The 14729-nt window shown below is 34.7% G+C and overlaps 1 protein-coding gene across 8 annotated transcripts in view; it reads right to left on the reverse strand.

The window, feature by feature from the left end:
* The window catches only part of LUC7L2 (LUC7 like 2, pre-mRNA splicing factor), a 51992-nt gene that overhangs the window by 5560 nt on the left and 31703 nt on the right, over window positions 1-14729 (reverse strand). For 6 of the 8 annotated variants that reach the window (XM_006210024.3, XM_006210025.3, XM_072964363.1 and 3 more), the window contains 5 exons: window positions 14015-14125; window positions 10290-10433; window positions 6282-6458; window positions 4713-4804; window positions 2508-2537 (listed from right to left, as the gene is read on the reverse strand). In XM_006210024.3, the coding sequence (XP_006210086.1) occupies window positions 2508-2537; window positions 4713-4804; window positions 6282-6458; window positions 10290-10433; window positions 14015-14125 (554 nt within the window). The remainder of the gene's footprint in view (window positions 1-2507; window positions 2538-4712; window positions 4805-6281; window positions 6459-10289; window positions 10434-14014; window positions 14126-14729) is intronic. The other 2 variants (XM_015244233.3, XM_031674566.2) reach the window with 1 other exon arrangement.

Below are 14729 nucleotides of genomic sequence, written 5' to 3' on the forward strand. Positions count from 1 at the left end.
AGTACAGAGAAGGAAAAACACTTCTGTAGCCTTCACTGTGTCACAAAACTAACTAGTGTGTGTGGCGAGGGTGGGGGTGGCATATGCGGAGGAGAGAAACAGTGGGGAAGAAAGCTATGAACTTTGTTAAGGGCCTCTTTAAGAGCGATGAGAACATTCTAAACTGGATTTTGTCAATTGTGCAACTTTGAACTTACTGAAAAGCATTGACTTACACAGTTAAAATAGGTGAACTTAGGGTATATAAATCTCAGTAAGGCTCTTAAAAATTTTTAATTCTCTTTGTCAAATTATGAGAAAACATCTCATTTTTTAAAGTTTAAAAGCACATTAATTCAGGTGATATAATTTATAAATTGAGTTTATTTTCAAAAGATTATTTTGTTAAATGAAGTTTAAGAACAGTCAGCTTATATCAACAATGCTTCAAAGAAAAGCATATTGTGGACCTAGGATCAACCACAGTTAAACAGAGTATTTCCACAATTTAAAATATTTCTGAAAAGAAATAGGAAAAAGAGAGTATCAATTCATTCAATACAAGATTTATCAAATGGTAACTTATCACTCATTTTGACCTATTACAATCAATCTATTTCTTCCAATGCATAATTTCATTCCTAGACTATTCATTAATTCAAAAACATTTACTGGGTACCTACTGTACTGTTCGAGGTACTAGGGAGACTGAGCAGCAAATAAAGCAAAGTCCTTAACTTCATGGAGCTTATACTCCAGAAAGAGGTCTATACAGGTATGTAGGCAATAAATAAATACAGGTCAGGCAGTAAAGAAATGATGTATTAGGAAAGGTAAAAATGGAAAGAGAAATGAAGTGGTCATTTTTTATACAGAATAGGCAGGAAAGGCTTTTCTTCTCTTTTCTTTTTTTTGGCTTTTCTTTAAAAACAGCATTTAAGCAAAGACAAAATGAAGTAAGGAAATGAGCTAATCAGCCAACTGAGAAGACTGCTTCAGGTAAAGGAAATAAAGATGCAAAGGCCCTGAGGTGGGAAAAAGTTCAGCCTGTCAAAGGAATAGAAGAGACCTGTCTGGCTGTAATAAAACAAGGACGACAGGTAACATCAGGAGTCTATCAAGCAGGATGGCCAAGTACTTTGTCATTCAAACCAAGATGTTCTTAACACTGAAATATTCAGAGGGAAAGGGGGAGCTATTAATAAATATGCTGAGACAAAAAATAAACTGTAACTAAGTATCCGAGGGCAGACGGATCACTCTACTTAAAAGCCATGGGGAGGATTTCAACTCCTGTGACTGAACAGAGTACCTCTGGAGGGTTTGAGGAGAGGGCAGATACAACTTATTTCACTTTTTAAAGAAATCATTCTGGCTGATGTGTACAAAACAGACTGAGGTGAAGAAGGGAAGTAGGCAAAAACAATTAAGAGACTGGTTAAGAGGCTACTGGAATAGTGAGGTGATAAGCGGCTTGGCCCAGAGTAGCAGAAATGAAATTTCTGGCATGAGTATCTAAAGATGTTCTACGTACAAATGGGTTAAATATGTCTTCAACAAAGGGACCAGCTTGCATGAATCAACCAGTAAAAAAGAACAGTATCATCATGTAATGTTTCCACTTCTCATCCTGGATTGAGAAACAACAATATAAATTAGTTTACACAATTGATCCTGTTTATTAATGTCTTAGTCTTTAGTGTTTTAAGCAGAAATACCACTGAAAGACTCTAAAAAGTATTAAGGGACATGTAACAGAACATAAAGTTTTTCCTTCGTAACAACAAATGCTCTAGTTTACAGGGAAAAAGTTCTTGGGAAATAGTTACTTTTTAGAGTCAAGGGTACTCAGAAGGTTTCAAAAAGATGATGTGATCTGAAAAACAGGAATGGCAGGATCTGAAAACAGTGAGAAAGGGCATTCTGGGGAGGAATGGATCCATGAGAAAGGCTCAAGGACAGAAATGAGAATGGCACACGAATTAAGAATGATAAAGAATACCACGTCTTACCACCTCAGGAAAAAATTACTAAAAACTAGTAAAAAGGGAGAAGCAGTAAAGTCAAAGTCAGTATCAGGTACAAACTAAACATTTTAGTTTCCCTCAATAACTCATCATGAATTCCTCACTCAGAATGTATCCAACTATTTAAACTAGTTATATTTTCAACCTCTTAGAATGTGTTTCTTACGCATCATCCAAATTGATTTAAAAAAAAATAAATCCTGTCACATATTTACTCTTAGCTTCTAAGGAAGATTTTAATGAAATATTCTGAAATATTTTTAGCTTTCTCTGTAACTCCAGGGCACTGCATATGATTTTACTCTGATAAAACGAAATTGTAGCCCATAAGTATCTGCAGACCAATTTCTTCTCAAATGATGTTGTGCAAGTGTGAACTACAAAAGAATTCAGAGTACTAGTCTGTTAATTCTCATTCACTTTTAAAAGACATTTAATCTATAAAAACTACCTTTGAAAAATACAGCTTCACCACTTAAACTTATTGTGTATAATACCTACCTTTTGGGATTCTTGCTATGTGATCGAGACCTAAAAAAAGAATATCTATTTTTAGAAAAGTAACTATAAATAAGGAAGAAGTACAATGTGCTAATTACATTCTTCCTCATTTCTAATTTTGTATTAATTTTATAAATATAAGGTGTGTATGTGCACACACGAATTTTTCCAAAAGGTACCACAAACTCTGCAGACTTCCCGACCTGGGCGTACCTGTTTAGGATACCGGGCTCTTAAAAAAGAATACGCTCCTAGAAGACTAACACTCCTATACAGCACAACTCCCTAGTTCTCCAAAAACCACTTCCCAATCCGGAAAAAAATCTTCTGTTATTTGTATCTTTGTCATTTCTTCTTTTTCTCCGGGAACAGAGTAAAATTTCTAAGCTGAGACGCTAATACTTTGGAATTAACCACTTCGTACTGTAATCCCTAGAACACGACTCAATTGTACAATGTTTCTTATTATGACACGTGATACTCTTATATAAAAAGCAATCTTTACACTTACTAGCACACAATTAAAGCTCAATAAATAGTAACAGCTAATATTATGGTTACTAGGAAGTCACAGGATTGGTTTTGTATGTGTGTGTGGAGAATATGTAGCATGGTTGAAGCACAGCTTTGGATTCAGCCTGATTCAAGCTGTAACCATTTCCACCACTATCTGTGTGGCCTGGGCAGATTATGTATCTTCCTTCAGTTTGTCATTTGCAAAAGAGGGACAGTAACAGAAATTTCACAGGGGGGTTCTAAGTATTAGATGAATTAATATAGGTAAATTCTTAGCACAATGGGCACATAAGCAGCATCCAGTAAGTGACAGTAATTTGTATCATTGTTCATTACCATAGTTGGAATCCCATTTGTGTGTAATTCTGTACTCACTTGTAATTTCCTCATCTTCCATACTTAGGCACAGTATCTCCTCAAGTTCATAAACTAAAAAAATGTTTTAAATGTTGCTGAAGCAGTGTTAACATTTTATAATAATCAATGTTAGAAGAAATCTGCCACTTGGCATTAAAGAGTAAGATAAGATGTACTTTCTCATCATCTACAGATGTGAAAATGCAGTCCTGCAAAGAATTTTTTCTCTCATTTGACTATTACCTCAGTTGAATCATTTATATTAGTGGCACTATATTCTGCTGAATTTTAACTTAAACTGAGATTTCTAATGTCATTCATATTGTCTAACACATTACAATACTGGGCAATATTCCCACAGAAACTTAGTATACACAAAAGAGATAAAGCTCTGAAGTAAAATATAGCACTTCCTCTAAACAGGAACATGTCCAATATGTAACTTTGTTTTGTTTTTGTCATTACAATGCAAAATGATTACAAGCCATGTAACAAATGAAGTCAGTTTAAACATCTTCAAATAGACTGAGTATATGTAACATGCTCAAAGCTTAGAGGAAGTCGACATGACCTAGTCACATTATTATCCAGGGTTTTAATTAACTGAAGCACAACACTGGCTGAAGAGAAAGTATTTAAATTTCAGAGATGTGTAATACAATTAAGGGAACACTGTAAGTTAGAACTGCAGGTAAATCTTTTATGGCAAACTCATCCATCTGAAAATTGTTGAAGTTATAAATATAATGCTTTACGTAATATTTTGCTGCAAAAGGGTAAAAGTGACTCAACACGTAGACATTCTAAATTAGAATCGTATGATTTTATCAACTAATCGATGTAAAAAGAATTGTTCACATTTAGCGATTAACTTAATAAAATTTAATAGTTTATAGCTCCTAAATTGAAGAAATATAGAATCAAAGTACAATGTAAAATAATCAATGAAACAAACAAATAACCACCCAAACCTTTTATCAACAAGTACACAATATATCAATAAAACAGTTCTACACACCCTGGTACAAAGCTAGCCCATTGTGAAAATCAGAGGGCCAGACAGGGGCCTTATTATAAATCTTACTAAACACATAGATACGACACACTCTTTACTCCCTCTTCCACACATTCTGAAGGAAATCTTCTTAACTTGACTTAAATGGCCATAAGTTAACATACTTGAATAAACATTATTTCATGTGTCAGTATTTTAAAGAAATTTCCCATGTCCAGATTTATTAACATCTAAAATCTTGTATCAATCACATCTCTTTTCAGAACTGGGGATATTCAACCTCAGATACTTGGACTACTCAGTTAATTACTCCATACCTCCTCAGCTTCTCCCTTTCTTCTCTCTCCCTTTCTTCTCTTCTTTTCAGGCGTTCTTGGTTTCTTTTCTCCTGCTTCTCAGCTACAACTCTCTTAAAAAACAATGACAGTTCAAATAATAATAAATGAGGAGAAGTACGAGCCCATTCTTAATGAGCACTATCCTAAACTTTACCATATCTAATATCAAAAGCTTTTTAATAACAATTAAATTTGAAGTTTTGCCAGGTATAATCATTAAGCTTACAAGACTAGTTTCCAAAATCTCCCCTTCTTTTTATGTACAATTTCATATTTCTCCATGACTTCTTAGTATTTCAAAATCACTCTTATAAGACTTTTCTCCTCTTAAGGTCTTCTAAATTCTATAAAAATGAATTTTTTTAAAAAACCATCAATCATTATAAATCCCTACAAGTTTCCAAGCTCTCTGATTTCCAATATGGAAATGTCTTCTGTCAATTTCTACTTACAATCCTGATGCTGCTGCTTTTAAAGATACCGGTGAAATGCTAAACAGTTCTGTTGCTAGGTCTGTATTTGCAAAGGTTTCCAATTACCATTTTTTTGAGTTTTAAATTAGAGCTCAATAACCATTCACTATAGTGAAACTCAACTTGTCATTTCAAAAAACTTACCCAAGATCACCCTAGGTACTCAGAATACTGAGAAGAGCTCACGGTTAACTACAAACACGGAGATGTCCCTAAGTGATTTTGATTCCACATTATTTTAAGTATCAAACTATGGTCTTGGGTTAATTTCAGTGGTAACTACACAAAAAGTCACTACCCAATGTTTGCCATCTTTGAGCAAGTCCTCCATTCATGACAAAATACTACAGTCCCACAACTTTTTAAAAAACTAGCCACATCAGACTGTTGAAAAGTAAACTGGTCATATCCACTGTCTACTTATGTTTACCTCCTTAGAAATACCCTCCCTCTTTTTTGTTTGCTCATCTTCTCAAAGGAAATCAGCAGACGAGTAAGAGTTGTGTTGCCTTTTTCACAACAGCCTACATACTTAAGTGACAGTGACTGTCCTTTTTAAAAAAATAAACCCTTTCTGAAATGGGGCAGAAGAAAAAGTTAGAGGTACCACAAGTACGCTGTTTAGTGAACTGCAAAATACTCCAAATAAATGCTGGAGCTTTTAAAAAATCTCCCTTAAAAGTAAATGTTATTACATCAATGTTACTGATTTTATTAAAAAGAAAACATCATCGGAAATTTTAGGGGACTTGTATGAATTATTTTGGAACCCAGTTAGCAAGACTCCTAATTCAACATCATATCTAAGACAAAATTACTACCTTCCAGAATAAGAGAAATAAGTACTTTAAAGTCTGTTTCCCAGATATCATCCATTAAACAAGCTGGTATTTCTGGTTATAATCCTACACTATTCAATATTAACTATTAACAGAATCACAGTTAAGAACAGTCTGAATCACAATTAAGAACACTATACAAATAACCCCCAACTATACAAAAAGACAACCTACACATATCAAAAGAATGAGTGGCTAAACTGGACAAAGGGGGAGGCCTTAATTTGCCAATGTACCTTTAATTCTTCAAGCTTCTCTCTTATTTCAATAAATCCCAGGTGCAGTTTACCCCCAAAATGATCAGCCAGCCGCCTGTCATTATCATGAAGCCCTAAATAGGCAGAGCAGACTTCACAGACTCGAAGTTTCTGCTGCTGGAAACTGGAAGCTGGCATAGAATTCCGATAAACTTCCTAAACGAAGGTGAGAAAAATAATGTTCACATAAACCACATTAAAATCATACAATTAAACAAAATACACTATGTTTATACCAAAAATGTTTCTAATCAACACACAAAAAGCATGGTGATTTTGTCATGAAAATCACAGACTCCTCATTCCCCCTATTCTCTGTTCTCAGGACCTCTCTATTAGAAATGAATGATCAGAGCCTTAAATACCTTTTGCCAGGAACCCCCATAACAATTCTAACATGATATGGAACACGACTTTCTGAAAAAGTTTTCTCAGTGTTCTACGACGTTGTTTTCTATAATTCTTGTTAAAAATGCAGCAACCCCAAAACTACACATCAGTCAAAGATCAAGGAAGCAGAATCGCCCGTGACTGCAGAAACAGAATGTATGTCTTTCATACTCTTACAGCTTCCTTTCACTGCCTTCTTCCCTACAGATCATTCCCCACCCTCTGGAACTGTGGACAGGGCATACAAAGACTTCCTGTTAAAAGGAGTAGCTCTGTAAGACAAAAGATGGAAGGTGCCTTACTGAGATTAAGATGCCTCATACTCATTTTATTTATATTAAGTTCATTAGTGAAATAATAAATATTAGTGGCTTTGTGTATCCACTGCACCCTGTCTTTTGTATGAAGCAGCAGCACACCCAATCAAAAACATGACATTTCCAAGCTTCCAGGCAGCTTTCGTTAAGGAGACACATGCAGACATTACTGGATAGAATCTATAAAAAAGTTCTGTAAAAGGGAGTCAGTAGATTCAGATGAAGATCATCAATGGCTGCTATAACACGTCGATCAAAAAGCAATGGGAAATAGACACTTACAGTGTCAATACCAAGATATTAATTATAAAAGGGAAACACAGTAACTTCACAGTAGGAAAACAGGCAACATTACCAGAAGTGGACAAGCTACTAACAGCCTTCTGACAGGATTTAACATCACTTCAGTGGTATTCCTCTCAAATATATAACCAGGAAGAAGTATTAGACAAACCCAAAGTGAAGGACATTTTACAGATAACTGATCTATACTTTTCAAAACTGTCAAGATCACGTCAGACAGACTGAGGTACCAGATTAAAGGAGACTAGAGAGACATACAACTAAATGCAACACGTGATCCTGGACTGGATGTTAAACAAAAAAAATTTCCTTTCTTTTTTGAAAAAGAACATTATTAGGACAAATGGCAAAATCTGAACAGTCTTCAGATTAACTATTAGTATTGGATCAGTGTTACTTCTTGATTCAGATAATTCTACTGTGGTTATATAATAAAATATTGTTTTTAAAAAATACACATTGAAGTATTCAGGGATAAAAAGGCATCATATCTATAGCTGATTGTTAAACAGTTCAAATACACACATACAGGAGGAGAATGATAATAGCAAATGTGGTAAAATGTTAACATTTGAGGAATCTGGGTGGAGGATATAGGGAAATTTTTCATATAATGTTTTAACTTTTCTTAAAATATTTCAAAATTAAAAATTTTTAAAAAGGAAACCCCAAAGCATGACACACAAGGCAAGTCAACTCAATTTTTATGCCTTGTTATTCCTCCTCTTTCTACTTGTGCACAAAGGAAAGGCTTTAGGCTTAGTGGACACATGACTAACACAAAGAGATAAGCATAAAGACAAAGTCACATAGTAAGGATGGCTTTTTTTTTTTTTAAATATGCCACAATTTTTATTGCAATGTCGCCATTTTTGTGAGGTTAGGGAGTTTGATCTCAAAAACAAAGCTAGAAGCAGGCTGTGTGCTAGATGGCATCATGAAGCTGCTGGGCCAGCCCCAGACTTTCTAAACTCAAGTATTTATTAAATGAGAAAAATAAAACCTTTCTTTGGTTAAGTCATTATAAGTTAAATTTTCTATTATGTACAGTTGAACACAATCTAGAATAGGCAAGTACATTTTTTAATGCACTGTCCCAAGTAGAAGTCAATGGATGATAAAACATAACAGGCTAATGATGTCAAGCTACAGGGTAATACCAGTAAAACTCCAAGTATATATACATGAAGTTTTTATGAAAACTGCAATATATGGAAGGAAAATAATGTTCGCTGGGTTCATTACCCAAGAGTTTTCTGGGGAAATAAACTAGCTATAAAATACTTTGCACTTTAAAATTCATAGTATTCATTTTCTGGATTGGTATTAACTAAATTTAAAGAATCATAATATTAAGACATTAAAACGATCAAGAATAGCTTCTTGATAATATCTTTCCCCAGTCTAGAACCTGTAATCTGTGTCTTCATACTTCCAGAGTGGGTTTCTTATAGCTAGCATATAGCTAAGTCTTGTCTAAAAAAAAAAAAAATCCAGTCTCACAATCTCTTTTTAATTGGATTGCTGAGACTATTTACATTTAATATAATTATTGGTACACTGGGTTTAGATCTACCACCCTATTTATTTTCTGTTTGTTCCCTTTCTTCTGCCTTTCTTTTGGATTAAGTATTCTTTTTAGGATTCCATTTTATTTCTACTATTAGTTACACCTCTTTCCCCCCTCCAGTGGTTTCACTTATGAAAAAAGCTAGAGAAGCTTTTATTACTAGCAGACGAAGGAGATTTCAAAACAAGGGACATCACTAGGGACAAAGAAGGACATTTCAAAGTAATAAAGGGTTAAATTAATCAAAAGATAATAACAATCCTAAATATATACTAACCTAATAACAGAGCTTCAAAATATATGATCAAAAACTGACAAGATGGAAAGCATAAACAAACAAATCCACAATTCTAGTTAGAGACTTCAACACTCCTCTCAGTGAACAGTAGAACAAGGAGGCAGAAAATCATTAGGATATATAAGACTCGAACAAATCTATCAACTATCTTGACTCAACTGACATTTTATTTATAGAACACTCCATTTAACAAGGCAGAGTATCATTCTTTTTAAATGCAGATGGAACATTCACCAAGGCAGACCTTATGCACGGACACAAAACAAGTACTGACATATTTAAGAGAACTGAAATCACACACACGTTCTCTGACCACAACAGAAATAAATTAATATCAGTAAAAGAAAAATATCTGGAAAAACCCCAAATATAGAAAAACTAAACACATGCCTAAATAACCCACAGGTCAAAAAAAAAAATCACAAGCAATATTAGTAAATATTTAGAAATGAAGAATGAAAATAAAAACACATATGAAAATCTGTGAGAAGCAGCTATAGTCATGCTTAGAAGAAAACTTACAGCATTTAATGGTCTAAAATCAATGATCTAAGCTTCTGCCTTAAGAGGCTAGAGAATAACAAATCAAACCCAAGTGTGATACAGTTAGGCTCAATGGAGATAATGGCAAAAGGGGAGAGTACAATCTCATCTGAAGGCATTCGATTTTCTAATAAACACTGGTGGAGGGGGACAAAATGTAACTTTGTCTGCAGGTACCAGATTTTGACCTGTACTGTGGAGAAAGAACGAGAGTGAGTTCCCAGGGTGTTAGCAGACTATGCTAAGGTGGGAAGACAAGGGAGAACACTGCAGCTGCGTGGGGATGGAGTAGGGATGGGATCACAGTGACCACGTGTATGAAGACTGCACTGGGTCTACTTACGTGTGTGACTGTTGTATATGACTTGCTTAGTTTATTTCATTTACCGTTATAAATTTCAACAGATCAATGACTCTAAATTCCAAAAAATCCCACTAATTTTGATATACAACCCATCAGTATGACACAGACTAATATTTTAAATTGGTTTAAATAGTAATAACTTTTCAGTAATTTCCAGTCAAATATGCACTCTTTAGGAGTATAGATGCTAAAAGTAAGTTACCTCTGCTTCTCTTTTTTTTGCCCGTGCTTTCTCTACTTCATCCATTACTTTCTGGGATTCCTCCACATTCCCTTCAGCTCCTAGCTGTTCTACCTTAGCCAACAATTTACCAATTTCTTCATTTAATTCATGAACACGTTCTGCCTAGAAAGAAACAGAAAAGATCATGAATAAAAAGCAGAATGTACCAAAGTTTAAAAAATTTCATAAATGCTAGAAAAGACAGTTATCTAAGGCAACATGAGTTAAATAATGCTTTCTGAGCACATCGTAAGTGAACTGGTGGGACATAAGGATGTTTTGAGTCTGCCTGCCTTTACTTCAGTAAGGTCAAGGACGTAACTGATCTCAATATAACTATTACTCTTCAACCTCTGCTTTGACAGTGTATTCCAAGTATAAAATACATTTTCTTCCACAATCTGGCACTCTGTACCTTTCCAAACCATCTCTTTCTGTTCTCCGACTTCACAACAAATCTACAGCTACAGTTTCCCAAACTTACCCTGTTTTCTGCCTCTGTGACTTTGCACACACTGCTCCCTCTTCCTGGAATGTCATCCGTTACCTCCCTCACCTGCCTCGTGTATGTCTATCCATTCAGTAAGATCCAACTGAAGAGTCTATTCTGTGAAGCATTCTTAAACAATCAATCACCACATCTGACCCTCACTTAAGACACTTAAGCAGAGAGAGCCACCTCTCCTTTGTGCCACCTTTGTATTTTTATGACAGTTATTTTATATGTATCACACCACTTTAAAGACTTCCCATTCTTGTATTTCCAATGTCCAAGAAATAGCATAGGCTCAAATATAAGTAAAAGGAATGAACTGGTGGATACCCTTTAAAGCAAATAGATAGCTTTAGAGTCCCTCTAGCTTACTGTCAATTACTAGCTGTGGAACTGTAACCAGATTACATAACCTGAATCTACTTCCTCATCTGAGAAGTAGGGGTGATACCTATCTCACAAAGTTGTGAGAGTGAGAAAATACACCTTGTACATGCACTGTGCAGCACACGACTGATTTTCAGTAGTCTAACATGGCACCCCTTCCCCCTCAGTCCATGTCTTTCCATTGGGACTAATTCTTGCCTTAGGATTTGATATGTCTCCTCACCACCATCACCCTGGGAATCTAGTTCATTCCTATTGTTTTAATGGCACATTAACATATACTGTCTTTTTTTTTTTGGTATTTATATTATATTTTTATTGATGTATAGTCAGTTTACAACGTTGTATCCATTTCTGGTGTACTACACAGTCTTTATTTTGGCTACAAAATAAGTATTCAGCCTGTGTAGCCAATTATATTAGCAAAGAATGTTTTAATTTGATACGGACATCCAGTCCCGACAAAGTAGTGTGCCAATAATCTTTACTTCTTAAATTTTCTTCAATCTGAGATAAATTTGTCCCTCAAATAAATTCCCAACTCTATTATCATTATCCTAACTCTTTAATAAAATTCTTCTACTACTACCACAGACTGATTGCATTAATGCTCAAAGCTCTTCACCCTTTCTATATCCATGCCCTTTGCTATGTAACTGAGAACCATATGCACTGACTGAACTTGCCATGTAATTGGCTTGGCTTTGGTTAACAGGACAGTAGCAAGTATGACATATGGAAAGGCTTAAAAAGTGCTTGCATGGCTGGGCTTGATGCTTCAGCACCTCTGATACCACCATGAGAACCTGGCCAGGCTAGCCTTCTGGGCACAGTTCAGCAGCCTCCAGCTGACTAGAAGATATGTACGAGTCCAGCTGAGACAGGAATAACTACCTAGTCAAGGTCAGCTTAAATCACTGACTACAGACTCATAGGCTAAATAAATAATATTTTAAGTTTGAGGAAGCCTATTAAACAGCACTTTTGTAGTTATGGATAACCAATACAATGCTGTGTAAACCACAACAGCTGGGGTCTAGCCAGCACCTGTGGATCTCTTTCAACCATGAGATATGAGATCCCTTGTATATTAGAATGCTCATCTTTATAGTCTTAAGAGAACTTTCCAAAAAAAGTTGGTTAAAAGTAACCCTCTCCTCAAACAAGGGAATTCACTTCCCTTTGTACACACATATCTGAGCACTATATTTAATGCTGTCACCTAAACTCTATTGGGTTAACTCTTCATCTCCATTCTGCATTTTCATAAAATGTGCTGGACTATATTGAATGGTATAAAATATTATAAAGTAGTAAGTTATCAAATCAATAAGTCAATGTATGGACTTTTGAATTCTGATTAGAGCAAACCAACTCTACATAGGAAAAAGAAACACATTCTGGATATTACATAATCATTGTTACTTTTAGGAATATGATTTTGTGGTTATGTTTTAAAGGTGAAATGATTATGACATCTAAAATCTACTTTTAAAATAATGAAACAGGAGAAAACTGACGGCTTTGAATCCACTGGAGTTCACTGTACTTTTTGCATTTAAATTCACAATAAAACATTTTAAAATAGCAGTGAGTAAGCGAGGAGGGTATAGCTTAGTGGTAGAGTCCCTACCCAGCATGCACAAGGTCCTAGGTTCAATCCCCAGCACCTCCACTAAAAAAATAAATTAATAACTTAATAATCCTCCCCCCACCCCAAAGAAGTGAGTAAAGCAGAACACTTAAAACACAACATTAAAAAAAATAAGTAATCCACTTGGAAAATGGGCATAAGACATACACAGACATTTCACTGAAGAGGTTATACAGATGGCAAATAAGTATGTGAAAAAAATGTTCAGCATCATTAGTCATTAGAGAAATGCAAATTGACACTGCAATGAGGTATCACCATGCACCTTGCAGAATGATTAAAATGAAACATAAACATAGTGACACCATCAAATGTTGGCATGGATGTGAAACTGGATCACTGACTGACCACTGCTGGCAGGAATATAAAAATGGTATAGCCACTCTCTGGAAAATAGTTTGGCACTTGCTTTCAAAATTAAAAATAGACTTTCTAAGTGACCCAGCAACTGCATTCTTGGGCATTTACCCCAGAGAAATAAAAATTCATGTCCATACAAAAATCAGTACACAAATGTTTATTGCAGCTTTACTGGTATTAGCTAATAACAGAAATGTTCTTCAATGTGTAGATGGTTTAATTGTGGTATAGACATACAATGAAATACTACTTAGAAATAAAAAGGAATTATTGATACAGACAATTTGTACGATCTCAAGAAAGTTGTGCTGAGTGAAAAAAGCCAATCTCAAAAGGATACATACTGCATGATTCTATTTATATAATATTCAATGAAATAACATGATTATAGAGATGAAAAACAGATTAGTGGCAGCCAGGGGCTTGGAAAAAGGGGGAACTGGTGTGGCTATAAAGGCGTAACATGAAGGAGTACTGTGGTGATGCTACAGTTAGGTAACTAAATTACAGTGGTAGTTACTCAAGTTACACGTGTGATAAAACTGCATAGAGCCACACACACACACGCATAACTGGTGAAATCTGAATGAAATGTAAGGATTAGTCCAATATCAATTTCTTGGCTTTAATACTATACTAAAGTTGTCTAAGAAGTTAACATAAGGGAGGCTAGAGTTAAAAGTACATAAAATTTCCCTATATATGTCTTTGCAACCGCCTATGAATGTAATTATTTCAAAATAAAAAGTTAAAATAGAAGTAGTGAAGTAAAACTATTCTTTGTACTAATGAAATGATTGAAAATCTTACCTTTGCTGCCACTTCAGCACTAATCTCTTCTTGAGTTTCTGCTAACCTTTTCTTAGCCACTTCTGTTCTTCGATCACAGTCTGCAATGAATGACTGCAGATGATCCATAGCCTACAAAGTTTGATTAAATGACAATTACTGCAGGAAAAATCAACTTTATTAAAAAAAATCTTTACTCAAAAATTATGCTTATGAGTAAAAAAGATAACAAAAGTAGGTTCAATGATAAATTGACTCATTATTCATAATCTATCAAACTGACAATAAACAAATAATAAACACAAACATATGTAATTCCCAGGAATGGTAAGGAAACTGCCACTCTCATACTCTGCTGAATGAAGCACAAACCAGTATAACCTTAATAAAAAGACAACATGGTAACTCTGTTATCGAAAGCCTTAAAACTGTCCCCAAACTTAGTAACTTTACTCCTAGAAATCTATTAGGAAAGTAATCATAGATGTATGAAAGAATATTCAAAGCTATCCTTCACATTGTCATCTTTAATGGTGAAAAGTTGTTAACAGCCTAAATATCCAAGTAACACATAGAAAGTTTGATCTTCAGCTATTTAAAGAAGGTGTTAGTACAACACTTAAAGACATGATTCATTTGTAGATAAAAAGTTAGACTGTTGTATGTAATAAGACCCCAATTTATAAAATAAAGCATAGGAAAAAATGGAAGAGCATACGCAAAGTGTTAATTATTT

This window comes from Vicugna pacos, chromosome 7, assembly GCF_048564905.1.
Source record: "Vicugna pacos chromosome 7, VicPac4, whole genome shotgun sequence".
Lineage (NCBI taxonomy): Eukaryota > Metazoa > Chordata > Mammalia > Artiodactyla > Camelidae > Vicugna > Vicugna pacos.